General features: G+C 37.4%; 1 protein-coding gene across 8 annotated transcripts in view; it reads left to right on the top strand.

Moving 5' to 3' along the window:
• The first annotated feature begins 5,195 nt into the window (after positions 1-5,195).
• Positions 5,196-24,218, top strand: part of LOC113067704 (rho GTPase-activating protein 44-like) — a 52,595-nt gene continuing 33,572 nt past the window's right edge. For 3 of the 8 annotated variants that reach the window (XM_026240111.1, XM_026240113.1, XM_026240112.1), the window contains exon 1: positions 7,600-7,919. In XM_026240111.1, coding sequence (XP_026095896.1) covers positions 7,867-7,919 — 53 coding nt within the window. In that variant the 5' untranslated portion in view covers positions 7,600-7,866. Of the gene's footprint in view, positions 5,237-7,598; positions 7,920-24,218 lie in introns of those variants that run through there. The other 5 variants (XM_026240110.1, XM_026240109.1, XM_026240117.1 and 2 more) reach the window with 4 other exon arrangements.

Here is a 24,218-nt window from a genome sequence, read left to right as displayed (position 1 = left end):
AAGACTTAATAATTCCTTTTGGAATTTGACAGTCACTGGTGAATTGGCTTTCATTTTATGAAAAATAGCTGTGTAAAACTGTTTAAAATGTCTTCATATGCAGTACCTATCCATCTTCACTGAAAAGTGTGGCCATGATACGCTTGAAAAATCCATCTTTTGTCTGCCATAGAAGAAAAAAAAAAACAATAATATGGGTTTCAGTGAGGGTGAGTGAATTATAATTTTTTTGAGACTATACCTTTAAAATACAGATCTAAGAAAGATCCACATAGACTGGAAAACCTACTGAATCACTTCATCCGTCTTTCATTCATCTAATCATGTATGATCCAAACACCTCTTTAATCTGTCAGGCCAAAAGCAGAGCAGATGTCTGGCACCCATCATTGGTACTGTGGTCAATCTGGTCTCAAACTGTCTTATGTATAATGAATAGCCTTAGTTAACGTCGTCTTTAAACAACCAAACAAAGAGGTCTTTACTTTGGTTTTCATTTGCTCTCCTCTGTGTCAACACAATGACGGTAATGTTTTCTCCTGAGCAGCTGCTCTATGTCACTGTTTTACTCTTACAAACTGCACACACACTGCCGTATACCTTCGGTCATACCTCTTCAGGTGTGTGTTAAGGAGTGCACTAGACACTGCTAATTTAAGAGGATGTTAAGTTGCATGGGTGGGCCTTGCCTGAGGATATACCTGTCACCTACAGACTGACTTTGGCAGACCCAGATTGTTTTAAATTGCTTCTCAAGAGGCCTAAGTGACAACAGTGTTAAATATCTGAAATAGATAAATATAGACTTAAAGATAATATCTCTGTTTGTCTTAGAATTCAAGTTCAGTGAATCAATCGCCTGCAGGCATGCAGTAGTATTTTGGTAAACATTTTGTACTATGAGCTGTAACCATATGGAGCGTTTTCATCCTGATCTGACCCTTAAAGACAGATTATCCAGAAATAAACATAGTTTTACCTTCCCTCAAACCTATATGTTTTTTTTTTCTTTAGATGAACACAAAACAAAATATTCTGCACTTTTCTATACATTTAAAGTGGATGTTAACTTTTAATTCAAAGCTCCAAAAGAACAATAAGATACTACAATGGCTACAGAAACTTATCAAATTAATATAATAATTGATTGCTTGCTTTACATGGAAAACTGTGCGTATCAAAGGACAAAAAAAGCAAGAAAAGTGCACCATCACCTAAATTGTCCTGTACATGTGAATGCTTTATATTAACAAATGTATTAGCATGTAATTTAATGCAGCTTGCCCTGCCAGGTTCTCTGACAGATGCGTGTCATGTAATGCATTACAGATCAGATTTTTCTAAACACTCTCATGGCAATTTGTAACTATTGTAAGTTTTGGTGAATTGCTGGCAAAATAGTATGAATTCATATAATCTCATTCATACATTTTTGCATGAACATCTTACACTCCACTGATGGATATTTTTAGTTGTCAATCTTGTTTTTGTTTGATTCACATCATTCCAGTAAAGCAAAATTGCCATTATAAAACAGTTAACCTGTGAGACTGAGTCGTCAGTGTTAAGTTACATTTTAAGGTTATGTCCTTATATGCAAATGTCAAGCCACAGTAGTATTTCCATTTTGCAAAATGACAGCAATCGAGTCTTTACAGATTGCACTTAACGAGTGCACAAGAAGGGTGATGCAATAGCTAAAAAAAAAATTTTTTGTTGGAAGTTAAATGAGGGTTAAAATGCTACATGCAACACAAGTAATTGCAATTTTTCATGAGAGCAATAACTGTGCAGGCATTATTGGGGTATAAATGTAATATGAAGATGGACAAACAATTTTGTCCTTTTTATTATTCTTTATTATTGTGTACATGCATGTTATATTTTAGCCCCTTTCTTTGCACATCATATATGTTTAAACAGATACAGTACATGTGCTATATTTTTTTACAGCCTTTAATTTAGACAACAACATTTGCCCATTTTATATTTCACTATCAATTAATCAAATACCTAATTATCAAATCAGTGGATTAAAAACTGTTTACATACTGTATTACATACAGTAATTTTTATTCTCATAATATTATGAATTTTCAATCCATAGCTCCATAAGGTTTCGTTGCAAAATATTGTATGCTCATTACAAGCAGTAAAGGCTGAGAAATATATGTCTAGAGAGATTCCATCTTATTGCCACTGCCTTATCAGGTCCATCATCCTGCCCTGCGTTTAGCGTCTCAAAGCTGTAGAGATAGCCATCATTTTCTGTCACCCAATCTGTCTAGAAATAACCTTGAAAATTCTTAACGCTTCTCATTTCAGAGTACTTTCATTAGCCAAGGTGTGAGGGGGATCGTCATGATGACTCCAGCACCCTTTAAAGATTAGTCTCTGCACTTCTCCAGTCTAGAAGAGCATCTAACATTAGATGCTTTAGAAGTCAGTCTATGAAGCAACACACTGTTAATGAAGATGTTTATTAACAGTAAGAGGCGCAGCTTCAAACACAACTCCAACAATAGATGGTAAAATGACACTCTTTGTGAAGAAGTCTGATCACACAAGTTGTGTGTGAACTTCCCCTGCCGACGGTGGGAGGGTCCAGCTACAGGTCACCACCTGGACTTGATACCTCTAACATCAACTGTGCCTGTTAGCCCAGGTTAGCTTTGTTCTTAATCAATGCTAACAGAATGAAAAAGGTATCAGATAACAACATTCACATTTCAAAAAGCCACATAATAAAGGGGAAGTGGTGATTTATGGTGTAAATACAAGGATTAAAGACTTTCAAATTTAGGATTTTTACTCCCACTTCTGTTTAACTGTATTGAAGGTCCACATTTAGTGCACTTCAACTGTACTTGCAGATAAGATAAAGGACACTTTCATGACAGCCTTAGTTACACTTAAAAAAATTGCACTTTTAAATAATTTTTAAATTACATCCTATTTAGGCGAGTCAGAAAAGTACTTGTGATATAGTTATTGCATGTGGTATACATTTGAACTTGGTGTGTGTGTAGTATATTATTTCTGTAATAAGTTTAAACGTGCTAGAGTGTAATTCTTTTTCACAAGGTTCAGTATTGTACATAGTAAATGCCAAAATGTCTATTGTTAATGTTAATCAAAAGAAAAATAAATAAATAAATATATCAATGAGAAACATGTTTCTACATGACAGTGAAAACAGGTATGTAAAAAAAACACCCTCTGTGTTAATCAATTGAAGTGGAAATGCAGACTTGCTAGTTACATCATCTTTTTAAGGTCAGGGACACTTTTGTGGTCAGAAGTCAGCAATATCAAGCAGAAATATCCAACATGAAAAGCAGAACATGTTAATACAACCAACAGCAAAGGTCAAAAGGTTGTGAACTTTGAGGAAACAGCTTTATTAGTTTAATAACAGATGTACTTTGAGACAAACGCTAGTCACCAGAGAGCAAAGTCAAAGGAAGACACAACACTAACTGGATTTTAAGGTTAGTATTTTTTCATGGATTTATTTGTAAATCATAAACACACAGCACCAACCTTGCACTAATGAACAAACAATTACATTCAGTTTTCATCTCTGCAATCCTTAGTGAATTTCTTAATTTAATTGTGTTGTGTTCCTGATCTTCATGTTTTCAGTAATATCTTCACTCTGCCTTTTCCCCTTTGACCTCTTCCCCTCTTACATTCCTGTCTCTCCTCAGTATGACAAGAGATGATGAAGTGAGCTTCAGAAGGAAATTCAGAGGCAGGGGTCTTTTTTGGGGGAATGTACATGCTTGGAGTCCCTTTCACTTTGATTTAAGACAGTCAGGAGAGCATCCGAAACGGCTTGTTTGCTGGTGCATGGTTCCTGCACAGGTCTGGCAGCACTAAAAGATTCGTCAATGCTCAGATGTGATTAACTTTTGACTCCAGACTAATAAAAACCAATGACAGAGTTGGGGTCAGAGGGTTGAGATCAAGGCTCATAGGATGTCCTCTCAGTTTCCAGCCATCCAGATTAATGGGGCCCCTGTGGTAGGAGCAGCGAGTGGCTATTTTTCAGTATCACTTACTCAGTGAGGCCTGTGAACCCTTAGGCCTCAGTACACTGCCCACCTGTTGCCCCATTAACTTCTAATGGACTGCACAACCGCCGGGTTACAGGGGAGGGGTGACGCAAGGGTGAGTTAGTTTTCTAGTTTCTTTGAACAGCCTTGATTGTTCTATTTGTAGTTGACAAATAACTTGACACCATCTTCAACAACGAGATTTTCGGTTCAAATGTAAGTGAGTTGTAAAATGGGTTTCACGATTTTAATAATTGTTTAGTTGTTTTACAGCTCACTCAAGTAATGAATTATTGAATGAATTATTAAAAGTACAAATGTGTGGTTTCTAAATCTGAGAGGTCATTAAAAATGTATAATAATTCTACAGTAATTTCCCCACAAACTAAAGAGTAACATCTCACAATTATGTGTATGAACAATTAACAGTAAGCCAGATTTGTAGTTGTGTGGCTTCCATTGTCCAGAATGGTAACACTTTACAATAAAGTTCCATTTGTTAGCATAACCATCAATACACATAAACTAGTAGCCTAATGGAAAATATGTCTAAAGCCTTTATTAACCTTAATTTTGATTCCTACATTTACATATAGCATTTCTTTAAAATAATGTTTCAGCTACTACAAATAAAACCAAAAAACCTTTGTTACTATAGTTAAACCATGGTATCCACAAATTTAAGCTGCTATTGGCTAATTAATTGGCATGGTGGTATAAGGGCTTCAGACATTCGTCACACCAGAGGTGTTCCCATAACAATGATGCCTTTGAAGTGAAAAGGGAACCACAAATTAAGAATGGTTTTGCAACACTGGTTATTCAAATGTGAGGGAAGACACGCAATATAGGCCTTTGAAAATACACATGGCACTTTGCATTACTCTTAACGTGTTCATGGTAGGCTGTAGGCTATAATGAGAGGGAATTTGGACTATTTATAATTTACTGTCTTTGTGCCAATTCGTGCCTGGTCAGCCGGTAAATATCTGTTTCTGACCGGATATGCTAGCATCCGAGGCACAACAGAACACAGACACGTCAATTCCGTCCTGAGAAATGCCTCTGTGAGGAACTGAAAACAACACTCGTGAGTGAAGCTTCACGATTGATCTTCACTCGAGCGTCAATGTTTAGAAACCATTCAAGTGCGAGTGCAAGTGTCCTGAGCACATTAAGTAAGTAACATACATTTACTTTGGAATTGCGCTGCAGGGAGCACAATAATAATAATAAAAAAAAAGATAACTGAAGAACTTATAACTGGAGAAATCTTTGCAGGGTATATGCATTTCTCATGTCACACTAAAGTGTGTATTCAATCACCTAATGTTTCAGAGGAACTCATTTGTAGAACTATGGCGTTTGTAGAACCTCTGTTGAATTTCGACAACACATTTTTCTAATTTAAGATTAATATTAAAAAGTTAATAATAACAACCTTAGCATTTTAACTTGATAGTGAAGTCCATGACAATGTGGCAAAATTTAAATTAACTTTATACACAAGCGGTGATGAGAACCAAGCAACTGTGATTAAGAGGAATGCTACTAGGCTATAATAGAATGGCTTTTAAATTTGGCTTTGGCTGTTTTACATTTTTATTATTAGGTCTATTTCACAAAAAAAGACAAGCCATTTGATGTGTGCTGCACCAATATTCTGTTTCTAGACAGCATGAAATAAAATTGTCAAACCATTTGAGTTTTGTTAACTTTAGGCTGCTGTACGTGGTATTGGATCACTGCATCTGTCAAATAATGAACAATATGCTGTCTTGTCAGATGTGTGAATCACAATCATCTTAGCCTTTGTAACATTGTTAAAATGACACCATATGGTAGCCTGTCAGCAGCATTTCAACGCCTCTATTTTTATACTGATTGTCTCAGAATATTTCTAATTCTCATATCTAAATCTCACAAGTTTGATTTCTCATCTTCTCCATCTTCATACTGACTTAACACAGCTCATGAACAAATGACTTGTTTTCTTATATCTTGTAAAGAATCTTTGAATGCATCTTTAATTAAGAATCAAATGCAGGCTATGTAAGTATTTTTGGAAGGAAAAATTGAGATGAACAGCTCACGATGATGTTTTTTGTCATAATTCAAAAGATTAAAGCACTACTTGCACATTCAAAATTCTTATTCTTATAACTACTGCTTTTTTTTCACAGAATCTTTTTATTGTTATGTTTGAAAATGCATTGATGTCCAGTTGCAACAATGTTGCCGAATATAAATCATAACAAGCTTCATGAAATTGACCTAAGATATCATACAATATGTTGTCTCTTACAATTAACAGAAATTGAAGTCCTTTAAATATAGGTCAAACTATATGAACGCAGCCACAAGATGGCAGTGTCATCCTCACAAAGCCCCAGATTTCCGCTCGTGCTCGGTTCCCAGTGGAAATAAATAGCTAATATTCGCAAAGCCACGGCTTATCATTTCCCTGAGGAAATAACCTTCGCAAAGTTAATGTTTTTTTTTTTTTTTTTTTTTTTTTAATAATATTATGATTTTACAGCTTCCAACTTGTTTACTACTTTGGTCAAATTTTTTGTTGAAAATTAAAATTTGGAGAACATGATATGGTTATCTCATACGTTATCTTGTGTTAATTAGTTTGCATAATATTTGTTACTGTAAAGCTTTTATTTTTATATTTAGCCTCTAAGGTCAACACAACAAGGATGCGACCTGTAAAAGGTTAACTGCCACCCACATAATAGCAGCCACCTAAATGGCAAAAACTAAATAAATAAATGGTTAGCATAGTCTTATGCGTGTGTGCACAACGAATATTCCTAAAAAGGTGCACTTCCACAAGCCCGGATGTGAGAGAGGGGCTGTTATAGACTCCTATTGGATGATAAAATAATCTTATATTCTATAATAATTACACTAGACGGCCGAGTACACAGTGCCTAGAAGTGCATAGCGTAGTGTGCCATTTGGGACACAACCTCTTATCCCATAACGCATTATGCTTTTATTCAAGATTTCTCACCATGATATATGAATTAGCTAAATGTATAGAAAAGGGCAGTATCTTATTAAATAAAATAATAATAATAACAAAAACAATAATTGTTTTGCCCATTTCCAGATTCGCTCTACACGTGCACACCATCAAAAACGAAAATAATAATAATAATAAATAAATAGCTTAATTTCAAATTTCATGCATTTCTTGCCTTATTGTGGAACTAATGTGTTCATATTTATCAGTGTGCTGTCGCTGTTGTCAAAGCACCTACGTTACTCATTTACAGTTTCCCTCAGATACCAGGGAAAGTTGCTTCTCTTTTACAAAGTCATGAATATGTAATGAGTTAGGACCGAGGCTGTTTATGATTGGTGGTCAGTTCCTAAACAACTGTGTATCTTATCTCTATGCTCTGAAGCAGTATTTCATGGTTAAAAACATGCCCTGCTGCTGTTTCAGTAGACAGGGTTATATGTGTCGATTTAACTAAATGAAAAGCGCTCGGCACATGGAGCGTGTGTAATAAGACTACACTTCCCATGCTGCACCGCGCTCGCGTCGTTCCACTGCTGTCACTTTGCCGATGCGAGAATCGCCCAGCAGCATCTCAGCCGAGCAGCAGCGCAAAAAATGCACTGAAATACGCATCTTAGGACATTTCCACCCTCTTTCGTTTTGCCATGAGGGCGTGTGATGGGAATAACGGGGATGTTCGCACCGGATTACGTCCCTTTATTTTGAGAGAAATGCGGATTGTTTTGTGCTCGAGGTGTTAACGCAGAAAAAAATAATAACTAAATTAGAAAAATGAAGAAGCAATTCAATCGGATGCGACAGCTCGCCAACCAGACTGTTGGCAGGTGAGGACTATGATCTTAAATATGATCGTTTTACAACATGACGAAGTTTATTTATTATTTATTTACTTCTTTATTTGCAGAAAATAATCCTTAACTCATATATATTTTCCCATTCAAACTTTCGTTATTTTCTGAATATAGACTATAAATGCATATTTAAACATTTTTAGCAGCCATTACTACTAATAGCGTCTAGCTATTGCGCAATGCATCTTAAAATAGCTTTATGCGTTATCACATCCATGCAATATTAGGCATCATTGTTATGAAGGCATGATTGGAGGCTGTGCATGCATCCGTGTTTTGTGCGTAACGGGTTCAATGCAGAGGTATTTCTTCCAGCAAAATGCTTCTCGGAGGTTCCCCATGGCACTGACACTACACCCCCTTGCACAAGCCTCCAGGAGGCATTTCCATCAAATGCGGCTTAATGTAGCACTGCTGTATCAGCTCACGTTGATTTGAATGAGAGGGTGTGAGAATGACGTGTCTCTAGTGCCAGCTGATGCGGATGGATGCGGATGAGAGCAGAATGGCAAAGGCGCAATGTTTTCATTGCACACTGATCTCTCTCTGAAAAAAAAAAAAAACGGAGGAGGAGTTGGGTGCAGTACATCAGCAAGATCTGTCAGTGATGGAGAAGGTCATTATTGCTTCAGAAGGCATGGCTTCGAATTTCCAAATCCAATGCATTATAGTGCAGATTGCGGAAAAAGTTGATGCTTGCTTACCCCACTTTTTTATACTGGAGTCAAGTGGGTATGCGATTGACCTTTCACATGTTTGGATTGTTCTTTACGTTCTTCGCTCACCCATTTCTCTTCATGTCATGCACGGGGCATTGTGAAAGGCCAGAAGGTGTGTGTCGCTATCGGGTGGCTCCTTGCTGCGTGATTATGCCACAGTGTTGTGGGTCATCATTTCAAATCCATTCTCAGTGGGTTGGGTAGAAGAGAAGCTTCTCTTTTAGTGCCTCTGGCTGGCATCAGCAGGCCAATGGAAAATCGCAAGCCGAGCTCCTCCAACCTGGTTCCAGCATTGCTCAGGGCATGAGATTGTGTGTGTGTGTGTGTGTTTGTGTGTAAGCCCTGCATAAGTATTCTCTACCTTTCCCTGGTATAATGTCCAGGGAACTGTGGTAGCGGCCCATTGTGCCATCCTGTCTGTAACTGTGCAGTAATGAGAAACAACATGTTTCCTAAACAACACAGTGTCCTGACTCATTAATAATATGTCCCAGGGTCTGGGAGGGCACACTAGACTGATGTTTGCTTTGGAAAATAGATTTAATGTATTAGAAGCACAGAGTCACATCTCCCAAATGTCAGCTGAGAGTTGCACTTCGACACTGTGTTCATGACCTTGACAGACTCGTGCAGAGGTAATGCAGTGCAAGAGATGATCCATGACTCTTGTTACATCACCGACTTTTGTTATCCATTATCAACACCAGTTTTTTTTTTTTTTTTTTGAGAATATTTAAAGTCTGCTTGAAATCAATATAGCTTTTGTTTTCTTAATGTGTGTTACTGATCTCATTGTGAAATTTTTTTAAAGCAAATGCATTTTTGATTTGAAATTTGATTTTAAATGCCATAACTTGTTCTTCCTGTGACATGATCGACTCTTCTCTTCTTATGTATGCAGTCAAGCCAGTCGCACACAAATCTGCCTTCATTTCGGTATACAATGCTTGCTTTTCACTTCAAAGTGGACGTGAAACGGAAATTACCATCATTGCTCTTTTCATATTATGATATATTTTCAGTTATTTGATTATTTTTGAAGCATAGTTTGTTATTTTCTGATACTTTTGGTACCTCATGAACAAAACCTCCAAAAGTACTAAAAGGTTTATAAACATGAATTAAAAGTCTTTATATAATACTAACAAAACAGCAGACTCAGACTCAAAACATTTTAAATGAATAATCTACAATTCAGAAGTTTGAGTTTTTATTTTTAAAATTTTTTTATGAAAGAAATTTGTATTTTTAATCAGCAATTAAAGGGTTAGTTCATCCAAAAATGAAAATTATGTCATTAATGACTCACCCTCATTTCACCCTCATTTCATTCCAAACCCGTAAGACCTTCGTTCATCTTTGTAACACAGTTTAAGATATTTTAGATTTAGTCAGAGAGCTCTCAGTCCCTCCATTGAAATTGTGTGTATGGTATACGATTATGCGATCGCTTGATTTAATGCAAACCTCGCAGCATTTCTAAATGCTGTTTTATAACTTTGTTCATCAAAGCATCTAAAAATTTAAATCAGCAAACATAGCAAACACATTAGAACGATTTCTGAAGGATCATGTGACACTAAAGACTGGAGAAATTATGCTGGAAATTCAGCTTTGCATCACAGGAATGAATTACATTTAAATATATATTCGATGCAACCTTCTGTTCGACTAGCCGTTTTGAAGCCATAATAAAATAACAAATACACAAAATAGTTGATAATCCATATAAATGTATAGCAACCGTAACAACTAAACTCCTCTTTCATGTTGCATAATGTTCTAGCAAACATTTCTATAATCACACTGTATGTACTGCAATACTGCACAGCCCTAGTGTATACATTTGTATTTATGTATTTGACATTTGTCCAGATGTTTTATAGCTGTGTCCCCTCCAATCCTCCCTGCTGTTTTCATTTCTCATCATTTGTGAATCACATTTCCTCTTGCCCACTGTGATGAAAATGACTACCCCCTGCTCTGTGTGTCTGTGCATTTGTGTTTATCTGGCTCAGGGGCCAGTATGTGTGTTCTCATTGTGACTATATTTATAGTCCTCTCTCATTCATGTTTTTGTGGCAGTGAGTGTTAAGGGTTTTTGGTGGGGTTGTGCACTGCCTGTAGTGTTTTCTCTCTCAGGATGTATGTTAGCCTCCCTCTTCTTTCAGAACTGTCAGCTTGTTGTTACTGGGACCAGTATGTTGTAAGTGCTTATGGAGTTGTGTGTGTTTTTCGACCGTCAGCACAGAGCTTGGGAACAGTGTGTTGATTAATGGCCCCGCGTTACAAATGTGCTCGCACAACAGGGAGTGCCCACACGTTGCAGGGAATCCTTTTTTATACTGTATATAAACCAAACACTGCTATTTCAGGCGTTTTATGTCTTTGGCTGTTCGTTCACAGAACAATGGGTCCATGTGTTTCAAAGTGCAAGTTTTTGGAAACTATATTTTTATCGTCTGCTTGTAAACTACAAAAACAAAACAAAAACGAATTTGTGAAAATGTTGATTTCATGCGCATGTGTTTATATGTTTACCAAGTATAGTGGCCTTATGCTTAAGACAGTGGTGTTTTTTTGTGGATCTGTGTAAACGGGGATCATTTTGACAATGTTGTTGTCTGAAAAAACGCAAAATCATTTTTGCGAAAAATGGGGTGTTGACGGCCATGGCCATCTTGGCAGGGCATCACTCCCGGATAATCGAAAATGGGCAAAAAGGTGGGAGCTGGTTGCTGAAGCCACGCCCACCTAACTTGACAGTGGTGACAGCAGTGGCAATCCATCTGTCACTCAAGTGGCCACGCCCCTTAATTACACAGAAATTTAAGGCTTAATATAATTTAAACAGGTGAGTTATAAAAAAATTCACCCCACTCATAGTTGTCATGAAGGACAAAATGAGCTATATTGACCTAAATAATTTTTCGAACCAGGCTGTAAACATGTTTTTTTCTGTTGTAAAGTTGGGCATTTTTACATTTGGAGTCTATGGGATTGACTGAGTCTACGGCCAATTGACGAATTACAGTTTAAGTCACTTCACGAGAGAGAGCGGGAGGTTGCCGCTTGGTCATTAACATGGTTAACAGCTGTGACTAGTACTAATTGTGGTACTTTTGTTGATAATTTGAATAAACTGCAGTCTGGAGACAAATCTTATGTCAAAGGCCTGTGAGGACATAAAGAGGAGTTTAAACCAAAAAATCTAACAGCGCTTCCCTATAGCATACAGAAAAGCAAACCAGTTTCTTATGATCAGATTGAGACTCATTACACATGCTGCATTTCTCATTAGCTTCTTGATTTTGCAGATGTATCTTTTTCGTTGAAGCTAAATTGAATTTGGGCACAACGTGGGCTTGATTTAAGATGAACCTAAATATGTGTTGTGTATTGAGGCAGATGGAAAGTGAAAGGTACGGTGTCGGTGAGTGACGATATAAGGTTAATGCGCTTCATCTTTGAGTTTAGTTACAATGTCTGTAAAAAACACTGAAAGTCGATGGTGTTTAACTTCCTCTACAGTGTCCGTTTCAGTTGGAACTGCAGTGAATAGTATGCAAAGGTACATCTGGGTAAAGTTTTACCAAAAATGTAGGTAGAGGCACATTTTTCCCAATGCGCCCATGTAACCACAATATTCAAGCTATAAAAAAGTTTCTAAAGCCATTGTAAAAGTAATTAATGTGAATCAAGCAGTTTTTTCAATTTCAATTTCTTCTTCTGTTTATCAAATTAAATATGAAATTAATTTAACATCAAATTTTGAAGTAGAAATATATTATTATTGTGCAATTACTGTATTTTCTCACAAAACGTACTCCAATTATCTCCAATAAAGTTTTATTTACAAAAAAAATAACTATATATATATATATATATATATATATATATATATATATATATATATATATATATATATATATATATTAATATTATAATTTTTTTAGCATATTAATCAGAAGTATAAAACATGCTTGACATGTAGATTAAAAAATATTGTCATTTGTGTCCTGAAAATGTGTCTTATAGGTCTTTGTTTATTTAATTTAAAAATGTATGGGTAAACTATCCAGTTAAGGTATCATAAGGCATCAAATTTATGCCATCTTTGATACCTTATTTTAGCCAAATTCTTGAGGAACAAATTAAAAAAAAAAAAAAGTTAATTCATTCAGATAAGTGACAATAAGACCGGTCAATTTAATTGAAAAGTGATTGTTTCATCCATGCAATATTTGTGTGCTGTATTTATAATTGGTGTCAGCTTATAACATTATAACAACAGTGTTGAGCTGTTAGCGTGGTTGTCTATGTTTTTTTCATTTAGGTTAGATTGCTACCTTAGAAAATGGCTGTCAATGTAGGCTGTAGACAACAAGGCAGCTCACTAGAATGGAGCATTATCTTCGTCTGGTATTGGCCGGTTGTTATATACCAATAAAGTCTAAATCAGTGGCCTAAAACTCAATTCCTGGAGGGCCAACGCTCTGCAGAGTTTAACTCCAACCAGCTCCAAATCACACATGCTTGGAAGTTTCTAGTGATCCTGAAGACCTTGATTTGCTGGATCAGGTGTATTTGATTAGGGCTGGAGCAAAACTGTGCAGAGCTGTGGCCCTCCAGGAATTGAGTTTTTAGACCAATGGTCTAAATATACATCTCAAACCTACAGTCCAGTGGTTGAGATTATGTATTGTTCTCTGATTTCAATATTCCTTTTCCTTGAAGACAATGTGACATCTCCAATTTCAGATAATTTTCCAGTTCTCAAACTTGTCCTAAAACACAGGCTGGGTCAGAGTGTGCCAGCCTGGACTCAGAAGCCGAGCCTTTAGCCCCGCTACTGTAGCTCTATCATTAGCCTAGCCTATATTTGATGTAAGTCACAGGGACAGTGTCTTTTTTCAGACATCACGGCGTCTCTTCGTCTATGTATCTGCAGTGTCCTAGATTTTAATTAGCTGGGAAACGCTTCTATAAAGAGGTCCTCCTTCCTTCTCTTCTCTTCTCTTCTCTTCTCCAGTCTCCACCCCAGTGTCTCCGGGGGCACGCAGGTGTGCAGTGTCAGCAGCACTAAGACTAAACTCATGCCAGCCCTGCTGGTGTGTGTTCACTGGTTAGTGCTGATCAGTCCCTGCAGTGAGAGAGAGTGGATGACTGATAGGAGTTATTCACTGGCAATTAAGCACAGCAGTGACCACCTACATTTTAAGTGGCCTTACATTTGATTTTTTTTTTGGAAATCATTTTTCCTGTCAGTTTTTTTTCTTTTTTTCTTTTTTTTAATACAATAAAGAGTTCTAGACCTTTAATTTGAACTTGCTCCAAGATGAATGATGGGATAATAGTGTAGCATTTTAACATTTGATAAAAAGCAAGCATTGGGGGGAAAAAGTATGCCATTGCTTACATATTTATTGGGGAATGAGCTTTTCATGAATCATTACGAATGACATTGTATTATATATATATATATATATATATATATATATATATATATATATATATATATATATATATATATATATATATATATATATATATATATGAATTACATTATATTGAAGGCCTTTCTCTTCAATAAATAGTCTTTTCAAAGCAGAACTTCTGTATGAAACCTTTTATGACATCAAAAAGCAACTTTGGGGTGTAATTGATTAATATAGCACATCATGATTCTTTTTATAGATTATAGAACATTCCAGAACTGAACATATTAGCCGAGTCCTCTAGCGTCAGATCCTTGTAGCCACCAGCACACTTTCACTTATGTCTTTCTCCCTCTTCCCCCTTTTTCTCTCTCACTCCCTGCTCTTATTCCAAAGCCCAGGCCTTTTGAAATAATACTCGTTGCTGTGCAGTAATAGATTGCTGTAGAGCAATTAAGGGCAGGCGGCCCCTTGCTAATGCACGGTCCAATTACCCAAACGAATCCACTGTTTGGAATGGACAGTCCTCTTTCGCACTCATTGTCTCTGTCGATCTGTCTCACCCCTCTGTCTGGCTCAGAAAACACACACTCTCAAGCCGGAATACATTACCGCTGAGTTGGCACACAGGCTTCTCATGACGTCCTTCTGACCACAAGCAAGCATTTGCAGTCACAAATCGAACCCAGATTGACTAGGGTTACCGAGCAGTGACTGTTGCTTTCCGTTATTGGGATGTGTGAGACTTCTCAAGGCTGTGTGTCAGAATGCATGCCCCGTGAAACGAGGTAAAACTAGAAACAGTGTTCAGAAGAATGGATGTACTATCACTTGTATGAAAGATGATTGGGAAAAAGTGCAATACTCAATACGGCAGCTGTAAGAAAGGAAGATTAATTAATTGATTTCCGACCAATGACTAGAACGCAGAATTGAACTATAATAATGTTACGTTTGAACTTTCCACTATGAGAGCTATGCAAATGCACTTTTATGTCACTTTTCCAACATAACAGAGCGATATGTTGTGTTTTTTTCGATGTTGGTACTAGTATGAGCTCTGGCAAAAGGGCAGGGTAGATGATTTGGTTTAAAAAAAATATATATGTTGGTTGAAAGTCTCAATAAGTTAAGTGGTCTAAATGTATTTATATGTATTTCATCCCTGGATGGGTTGGGACCACAAAATGTTTGTCCAATTATATCCATCAGTCCAAGGAATTTTATAGGCTGTTCTGCCTGTCTGTTAGCATATGTATTTGCATACATTATTGCAGACTGAGTGAGAATGGAAGTGTTATTATTGTAATATTATGCGCATTGTACTGTAATGTTTTCTCTTTGAATGAGACATGAGTTAATGTGACAGCATTGTCACATGTCGCTGATTGGCTTCTGTTTGCCTGTGTGTTCTTGTATTTTGGAGTATGCATGGCTTTTGAGGGTGATTATGTAGGGAGCGTGGGATCTTATGCTTTCAAAGCTAGCTTATTATTGCTAGCCTCTACGAAATCCAACACTAAATTGGATGACCAGCATTACCAGAGAGACTACGCTTGTTGTCCAGCAGTACCAGCCAAGCTGATTCCATTCGGATGCTATAAATCACAATGTGATTACAGATTATGCAATGATGCAGTGTAACATCAACAGCATAGCAACGCAAAGCTTTTGCAGTTAGACATGCAATACACCTAGTAATTCACATGCTCAGGATTTTTTCTGGTTTGGCAGCTCCAACAACAGGATGTTGTTCCTTAAGCTCCAAGTGGATGCATCCAATTCGAGTGTTATACCAGCTTTGGTTTGCCAGCTTAAGGTGCATCAGTGCCACCTCCATATTGTAAAGATGTAGAGTAAAGCATGAGACTAGCAATGACAAGTAAATCGGTTTGATTCCCAGAGCACTGATTTGAGTGTTGCTTTTATCCAGAGTGCCACATCAGAGTCACCTGGAACTTTTCTCTTGACAATATCAGCACTTCTCTTGTTTTCATGGCCATGCACAAGAACTTTGTTCAAATTTGTGAATCAGCTTTGAGCATGATTCATTGTTTCTAGCGCTGATGAGCTGGTCAGAAACAGCAGAGGTGAGATCACTTTCTCAGTCAGGAGTTCTTCCATGCTTGGATGTTTGGTTGAATCAGGCAGACTGCTCTGCAGGACTTTTCCTACAGTACCTGCATTAGGCAGCGCTCATTATTAGACTGACTCATACATTTCTCATTCACTCATTTGGATCACTTACAGAGCATATGATTTGGATAACTGCCCTCCTCTGGTAGCTAACTGTTCCTGAGGGCTTCAGGATCGTGTTAGCCACAACAGGGGCATTTTTGTTGGTGATAAAACTGTTCAGAAGGTTGAACCTCATCCATTAACCTTAGTGCAGTTTGCATGCCTTAAATTGCATGTACACAAATTGCAGATTTATTATAATCGCAATAAATTCAGATGGGGGAGTGGGGGGGGGGCTGTGGGTGATGGGGAAGAAGCACGACTTGTTCTGTGCACAATTTCTTTGTATTTTTAAACATGCACAAGCTTTTGGTAACACCTTGGCTCCCTGAAGTGACCGCGAATGGTTTTTTATGATGCTATTTTAAATTATTTAAGTTCTTAAATGCATAAAACATGGCGATATTTCAATGAGCACTAGCAACGGAGAAACCAAAAAGAGAGGCAAAAAAGAAACTTACTGCAGAAGTGAGGCATTACCTGCTCATAGATGTAAAGGCTTGATAAAAGTGTTCTTTTTGCTGGTCTTTGCAGGAGTTTCTAATAAAAGATACAGTAGATTGCTGAGTGGCAGAAAGTTACAGCGGCCGTCAGTGTAGCTGCTTCTGAACATTATACACTTACTGAAATTGACATTCATTTGTACAGCTGTTGACTGATTCGAGATGGCTGGCAATACAAAAAATATTTTACAATCTTGCAATTACAAACATTTAACCAAATAGGCAGCGGTTGAAACTGAGTTATAAAATATTGCAGTCTTCTTAACAATTTGCTTAATGGTTTACATCTGAAGTCATATACCATCACTGTCATAGTCCTACATTAAATCAAGCTGTAAATGAAGCTAAAGGCTGGTTCACACGGCAGGATAATTAGGCCGATTTTAGCCCCGTGTTAGACCCGTGATTTTTTATCGCCGCGTGTGGGGTCTCTCAGGTTTGGAAAATCGGCCGACAATTTTAAAATCGTCCCGTGTGAACCAGGCCTAAGATATCACACTGATTTCAATATAAACTCAGATATTCCTCAAACTTACTTTCAAGTTTAAATGATCAGAGTTATCCAGTCCACACTCATTTTAAAGGCTCCATATCTCTACAATATTTCCTTTTTCAACAGTCATCGTTTAATTTGACTTGAAATAGAGGTTTACCATATCAGTTATAATTCAACAATAAATCAGTCTGTTTCCTCCTGGCTTGTTAAATGCTATGGATCTGGTTAATCTTTCTTGAATTAAAGCTCCATTTAGTTTGTTCCTCAGCCCAGATTCCCATCTCCAGATCTGTATTCATCTCACTGTAACAGTCCATTTTTTTTCAAAACTTTATCTTGGCTGTTAATGATATAGGAATCTCACATTTGGTTGCCTAGTAACCATGCATCTCGGTTTTTAAAGCCTGCTCATCTACAGCATGCTGCCTACTTGATATTGGTAATTACATCCTGTTATTTCAGGAAGGTGAAAAGACAAAGCAGAGCCCTCAGCTTCTACCATTCGCACTCCAAATGCACCCTACAGAAATATGCAGTAATTAAATGGGTGCATATTATTTGTTAGGGGACTTAATTTGTGTAATGTTCTGCATAGCCTTATAATCTACTTTAAAGCCTGTGTTACCCGCAGGAAAGAAAAGTCATTTAGAAGATGTTTTAATGTCTCAATTGTTTTCTTGCACTTTAAAGTTGGCATGAAAATTCAAATCAAATAAAAAAGTTTTTTTATTTTTTTTATTGACAGACTTCTCTTTGGTGATGTTCTTTGATCATTGCATCTGTGTAAAAGGCACCTATTATGCCCCTTTTTACAATATGTAATTTGTCTTAGGTGTCCCCAGAATGTGGCTGTGAAGTTTTAGCTCAAAATACCCCACATATCACTTATTATATCATTTTGAAAATGCCTGTGAGTGGAAGAAGAAACACTCTTGACTTTTTGTGCTCGTCTCTTTAAATGCAAATGAGCTGTTGCTCCCAACCCCTGTGCCTTTACAGCTAGCACTTCAAAAACTCTGCTAAAACAAAAACAATTTTTTTTCTTCTGATTATCATGTCTATAGCACTGAAATCGTGTTTTAATGCCATATTAGTTTAAACTTCTAATATATATAGTTTTCTGAGTGCAGACATCCGACGCACTCATATTACTCATATTAAGTGACAGTAGTGTAATATACAGTACCTAATGCTGTCTAAGTTGCTAATATGATTTAAATGCTCTAGCGTGAAGATAAACATGGTGGACTGTGTGCGACTCACTCAGGGCGGGGTCTCTGCAAATATGTCAGTGTCCATCAACAGTCGTGGGCGGGGCCTGTGCAAAGTGGCATCACATATTTTTATGAATTCTGCAGATGGCGTGTTCTGAGACATTGCTTATGATTTATGAGGATTAAAAAAAGGAGCGGGTGGATTTCTGTCATTATAGGGTTGTGTACCAAAACAAAAGTGAATTTTGCATAATAGATGCCCTTTAAAGGGATAGTTCACCTAAAAAGTATATTCTTTGATCATTTACTCACCCTCAAGTTCAACATAAGTAAACATTTTAAACAAAGTTGGTAAACAGTTGACAGTACCCACTGACTTCCATAGTATTTTTTTTTTCATACTATGAAAGTCAAAGTCAATGGTGAATGGAATTCAAGTTTGTGTTAATTGCAATGTCAGAAGAGATCACATAAACTCTGAAATGGTGCTCAAATTTGCCCAAATACAGTATGATTTCAATATGAACTCAAATAAGATTCTTCTAAATTCTAAGAGTTATGCAGTTAACATTCATTTTATAGCTCCGTATCTCTATAATTTTGTTATTTGTATCTATTTTTATTTTCTCCTAAAGAGCTTTGAAGATTATGATGCTGCTTAAATCATAACTAAGAACTCCATTACATATCCTGAGCTGTGAAAAAGCACCAAAAAATCTGTGCTTCAATTGACGTTGTATCTTTAGGTCAGACATCTGGTCATATGCTGTGCTGCAGGGCAGGAACGTTTATTGCTATTTTTATAAATCACATTTTACACTCCCTGAATGAACAATGTTTCAGAATGTGTGTGTGTGTTCCTTGCAGTTATTCTTGCATATTTAACAGAGTGGTGACCTAGTTCACCACACAGCCCTAGTAAGTGGGTTTCTCTGTTTTACTCGTCTTGTGTCACTCCCCGTCCTTCAGTCTTGTCTCCATCTTCGGATCTCGTTTATGTCTCTCGCTGCATTTCAATGTAGAATTTTTCATTAATATACTCTGTAGAGATCCTGTTAAAGCAGGTCTCGCATGAAATGCAGTTCACCGCCAACGCTCCAGGCCTCCTCCTGCTCCTCTTTCTCTCACACTCTCTTTCTCTCCGTTTCCCAGTTATTAAAATGTAGCATCTCTTGTGTGAGAGGGAGAGTGGGCGGCACAGTGGGATAGGAGTGTATTACTCTCTCTAGATCAGATATACTCATCTTAGGTGCAGAGCGAGGAGGAGGTAGAATTTGAGCTGCCAGTTTCCTCTGCACCATTCTTCTTACACTCTTAAAAAATGTCACAGCCATGCCACAAAGGAACCATTTTTGGGTTCCTTAAAGAACCTTTCAGTGCAATGGAAAGATGTTAAAGGTTTTCTGTGGAACCATTTTTTCCGATAAATATCCGCTTAATAACCACACTGTGCTGGAAGGTAAAATATCAGCTTGGGCGAATACAGACAAATTGCAAGTGTGACCTCTAGCAAGAAATATTCCTCTGAGCCACATCATCTCATTTTCAGTTATGAAGCTGAGCCGTATTAAGGCTGAATTCTCAATATCACTCCTGGGGTTAAAGGCAGGAGCTTGTTAAAGGGGACATATCAGGGAAAATATTGCTCTTTTGAAATATATGAGTTTGATGTACTATGTAGACATACTGTACGCTGACATTCAAAATGCAAAGCTTCTTTCCAACTCCACACACATCTTTAATGGAAAATAGGCAAAAAAAGAAAGAAAAATGAGATAGTATTGCTTTGACAACCATGAGTGTGTGTGAACATACAGTACGACTGCCCACGTTCACATATCACTGCCTATTCAGTTTTCAGTACTTGGCCTGGCTTGACGAATAACAGAATGAACGATGTCACTAAGCAGAGATTAGCCAATCATAATAGAGGTAATTTGCATAGAAGTCTTAAATCTACATGAGCAACAAGCGTTTTATTTCAAAGAGTCAGAGAGCGACTGGTGGTGCAAGAAACATAACATAATAGGAATATAGAATATGACGAAGTGTAGAAAAGTCTTCAATTGCATCTGCTCATGATTTGATTTATGAGACTTATTCTGAGTGTGAAGAATAGTGCTGTTGTGTCTAATATTTCCCAATATTAGTCGTGTTTTGGTTACAATCAGCATTTCTTTTAGCAAATATTTTAAGAAGTGAACAAGTCGTTCTAGTTCACTTGCATGCAATATTTCATCTCTGCCTTTTGAAGGGATTGAAAATGCTTTGGTGGTTTTGTTTGACTTGTATTACTAATACTCACCTCCTTTTCAGTCAATACATTCTCTGTAAGTATCAAAGGTCGTAGAAACTGAGTGGTATCTTTAATTTAGCCAAGGGCTTGTGATTTAAATAATTACCTTGTAATTAATTAGTCTGTCCATTTTCATCAGTTTACATCATTCAAGTTGGTTTTTTCGAACAAGAGAGGTAGGCATTATTACAATGACAGGGAAATTAGCCAATCACAGCAATGTAGAGTCAATGCTTCTTTTTATATGTAGACTTTTTATATGTATCTTGTTGTTTCCACTCACATTAAACACCATGCTCTAGGAGCTCAGTAAAAAAAGATCTACTTTCTGTCAAAGTTAAACAGTATTACTTTATAAAACTGAGTGCTTTACACACTATTTGATCTCCAATTTTGTTATATTGCTCATATTTTAATGCTCTTATACATACTTTCTCATTTTGAGGAATTACAGCCTCCTTTTGCCTTCTCCGAGGAAACACCCTGCCTCAGGTGTACTGATGTAACCTTCATTCAGCCACTGAATAAATCAAGTGAAGGAATGCAAAAAAAAAAAAAGCTTTTTAAGTTAAATTTTTTTAACTAGTCTCTCAGGGGAATCAAAATACCCATCACTAAACCAAAGATAGGAAACATTTTAAATGAATCAGGTGAGCTATTTTTTATTTATTCTTTTTTAAATCTATTTTTTTAATCATTACACAGTATAGGCTTCATGCATATAATCAAAAACCGTTAACTCAACAGATATGTCTGTGATTGGCTACAATGATGGCATCACGCTCTTCTCCGAGCACTCACACAGAAGCACATAGGGGCATTTGAAAGCAGATCAAGCTATGTGCAGACATATTAAGGATCCGCCGATATACATGGCTTATAAACGTTCCTGTGTGATTCTGAGTGAGTGCTTGGTTAAGAGTGTGAAGTGATGATAATTGTAGCCAATCAAAGACATTATCTGTTGAGCATGTGAACACAGTGGCCAATTTGCAGTGTTTAAGAATCTGCTCAACAGCACTCGAATGTTAGCGGGAAGTGGATGTTTTTAAAATTTCAGTACCGAAGTCGATACTTTTGACAAAACTATTTATTTGGGAAAAAAAATACAGATGAGCAAATTTTCCTTCTAGTGTCAACTGACCATTAAGGCTTTAGGTTCAGGCATCTCAATTATGTAATTAATGTACAGAGAGATGACAGATTGCCATCTTAAACTGCATTTATGTGACTAACCACATACAAGCACAGACTAGGGCTGGGCGATATATCTAATGATATGATCATGCACATCTAATCAGTAAATCTGGTTCTGTGATTACCGCTAAATCGACATCACCTGCTTTTAAATGGAGCAGCATTTAATAGGCAGAGCTGTAGATCACGGAAAAGCTACGCAATATCGTGTTCATTATTAAAGGTGATTCATCTCGGATAATGAACATGATATTGCGTAGCTTGTCAGTGATCTACACAGGTGATGGTGATTTAGCGGTAATCATGGAATCAGATTTACTGATTAGATGCGCATGATCATATCGTTAGATATATCGCCCGGCCCTAGCACAGACCCCTCTATTTATCAACTTTTAATATGCCATGTCATACAGAGTATACAAGTCACATATACTCACACAAACAAACTACATCCTTCCTTCTACATCCTGTCTAACTTTGAAGTCTATAAGACCACAGTGGTTGGGTCTATATCCTGTCCTGTCCAGAATGCAATTGGCTTTTGGCACTTGACGTGATAGGCAGACCAAATGCATGTCAGATATCCCAGGAGGAAAATCCTCCCTCTGAAAATAAACAGTGTAAATTCTGTCTCTGTAAAGATCCATACTGATACAGACCCCCGGCTTTGATCTTGTTTCTGGTAACAGTCCCCTCTGGCCTCCTGTGTTACAGGCTGTGGGAGACACTTTAAGTGCCCTGTTAAACATATGCTCCTGTCATCTGACTGGCTCTGGGGCTCATCTTCTGTCCGAGACATAGCAGCAGGGGAATGACTACCTGTCGGGCTCAAATGGCTCTTTGAAGCAGAGTCGGTAGACAAGTGTAGCCACCCAGCGTGTAGGATGCTTCACTTGGATGGATATGTCTGCCTGCTGGACTCCTCCGGGTATTAGTCTCTTGCAACCTTAGAGCATCTGCACACCTTTAGTTTCCAGATGCAGAGGAAGAATGCTAATGTTTATCATATAACCAAAATCATGAGAAATTCTAATTCAAAATAAATATGAATGAAAACGGACCCTAAATGCTTTCTTTTGCATGTGCATGATTCATCTATGCTGGAGAACAGTATATACTGTGTATACACTGATCAGCCATATTATCAAATCCACTGACAGGTGAAGTCAGTAACATTTATTATATCATTACAATGGCATCTGTCAAAGCCTGGGATATAATAGGCAGCATGTGAACAGTCAGTCATTGAATTTCCCATGTTGGAAAGAGGAAAATGGGTAACTGCGAAGATCTGAGGGAATGAGGCTAGACAAATGGATTAGAGAATCTTCAAAATGGCAAGTCTTGTGGGGTGTCCCGGTATGCATTGGTTAGAACCTACCAAAAAATGGTGCAAGGGAGCTCATTAATGTGTGTGGGGAGTTAAGGCAAGCCCATCTTGTCCATTCACACAGAAAGAGCTACTGTAGCTGAAATTGCTGAAAAATTTACTAATGGCCATGAAAGAAGGAGTCAAAACATACATTTAGCTGCGTATGGCCGGCAGTCAAGAGTGCCCATGATGACCCCCTGTCTACCACAAAAAGTGCCTATAGGCATGTGAGTATCAGAACTAGACCACAGAGCAATGGAAGAAAATTGCCAGGTATAATGAACGGATCAGTGGGCTGCTGGGTGTGCATTGTTTTCAAAAGGAAGAGAGGGTAGCAGGATACACTATGGGAAAAAGGTAGGCTGGTGGAGGCAGTGTTATGCTCTGAACAATGTTATGCTGGAAAACCTTGGCTCCTGGCATTCATGCAGATGTTATTTTGACATGTACCACCTACCTAAAGATAGTTGCAGATCACGTTCATCCCTTCATGGCAAACATGGTAACATTCACCCAAAATACTGCAAAATAGCTCAGGAATGGGTTGAAGAATATGGCAAAGAGTTCAAGGTGTTGCTTTGGCCTACCCAGGTCTAAATCCAACTGAGCACCTATGGGTAACAATTGATCTATCTAATCCTATCAATGACCCCACCTCATAACTTAAAGCATTTGGTGCCAGATATCACAATTGAGAGGTCTTGTGTAGTCCATGCCTCGGCACATCAACATGCCAACAAGAGAGGAACATACACTATATTAGGTGATTTTAATATTGTTGCTGATTTCTTTTAGACTC

This window comes from Carassius auratus, linkage group LG28B, assembly GCF_003368295.1.
Source record: "Carassius auratus strain Wakin linkage group LG28B, ASM336829v1, whole genome shotgun sequence".
In the NCBI taxonomy this organism is placed as follows: Eukaryota; Metazoa; Chordata; class Actinopteri; order Cypriniformes; family Cyprinidae; genus Carassius; species Carassius auratus.
Note: the sequence above shows the minus strand (reverse complement) of the source record. Positions and strands in the feature narration are given on the sequence as shown.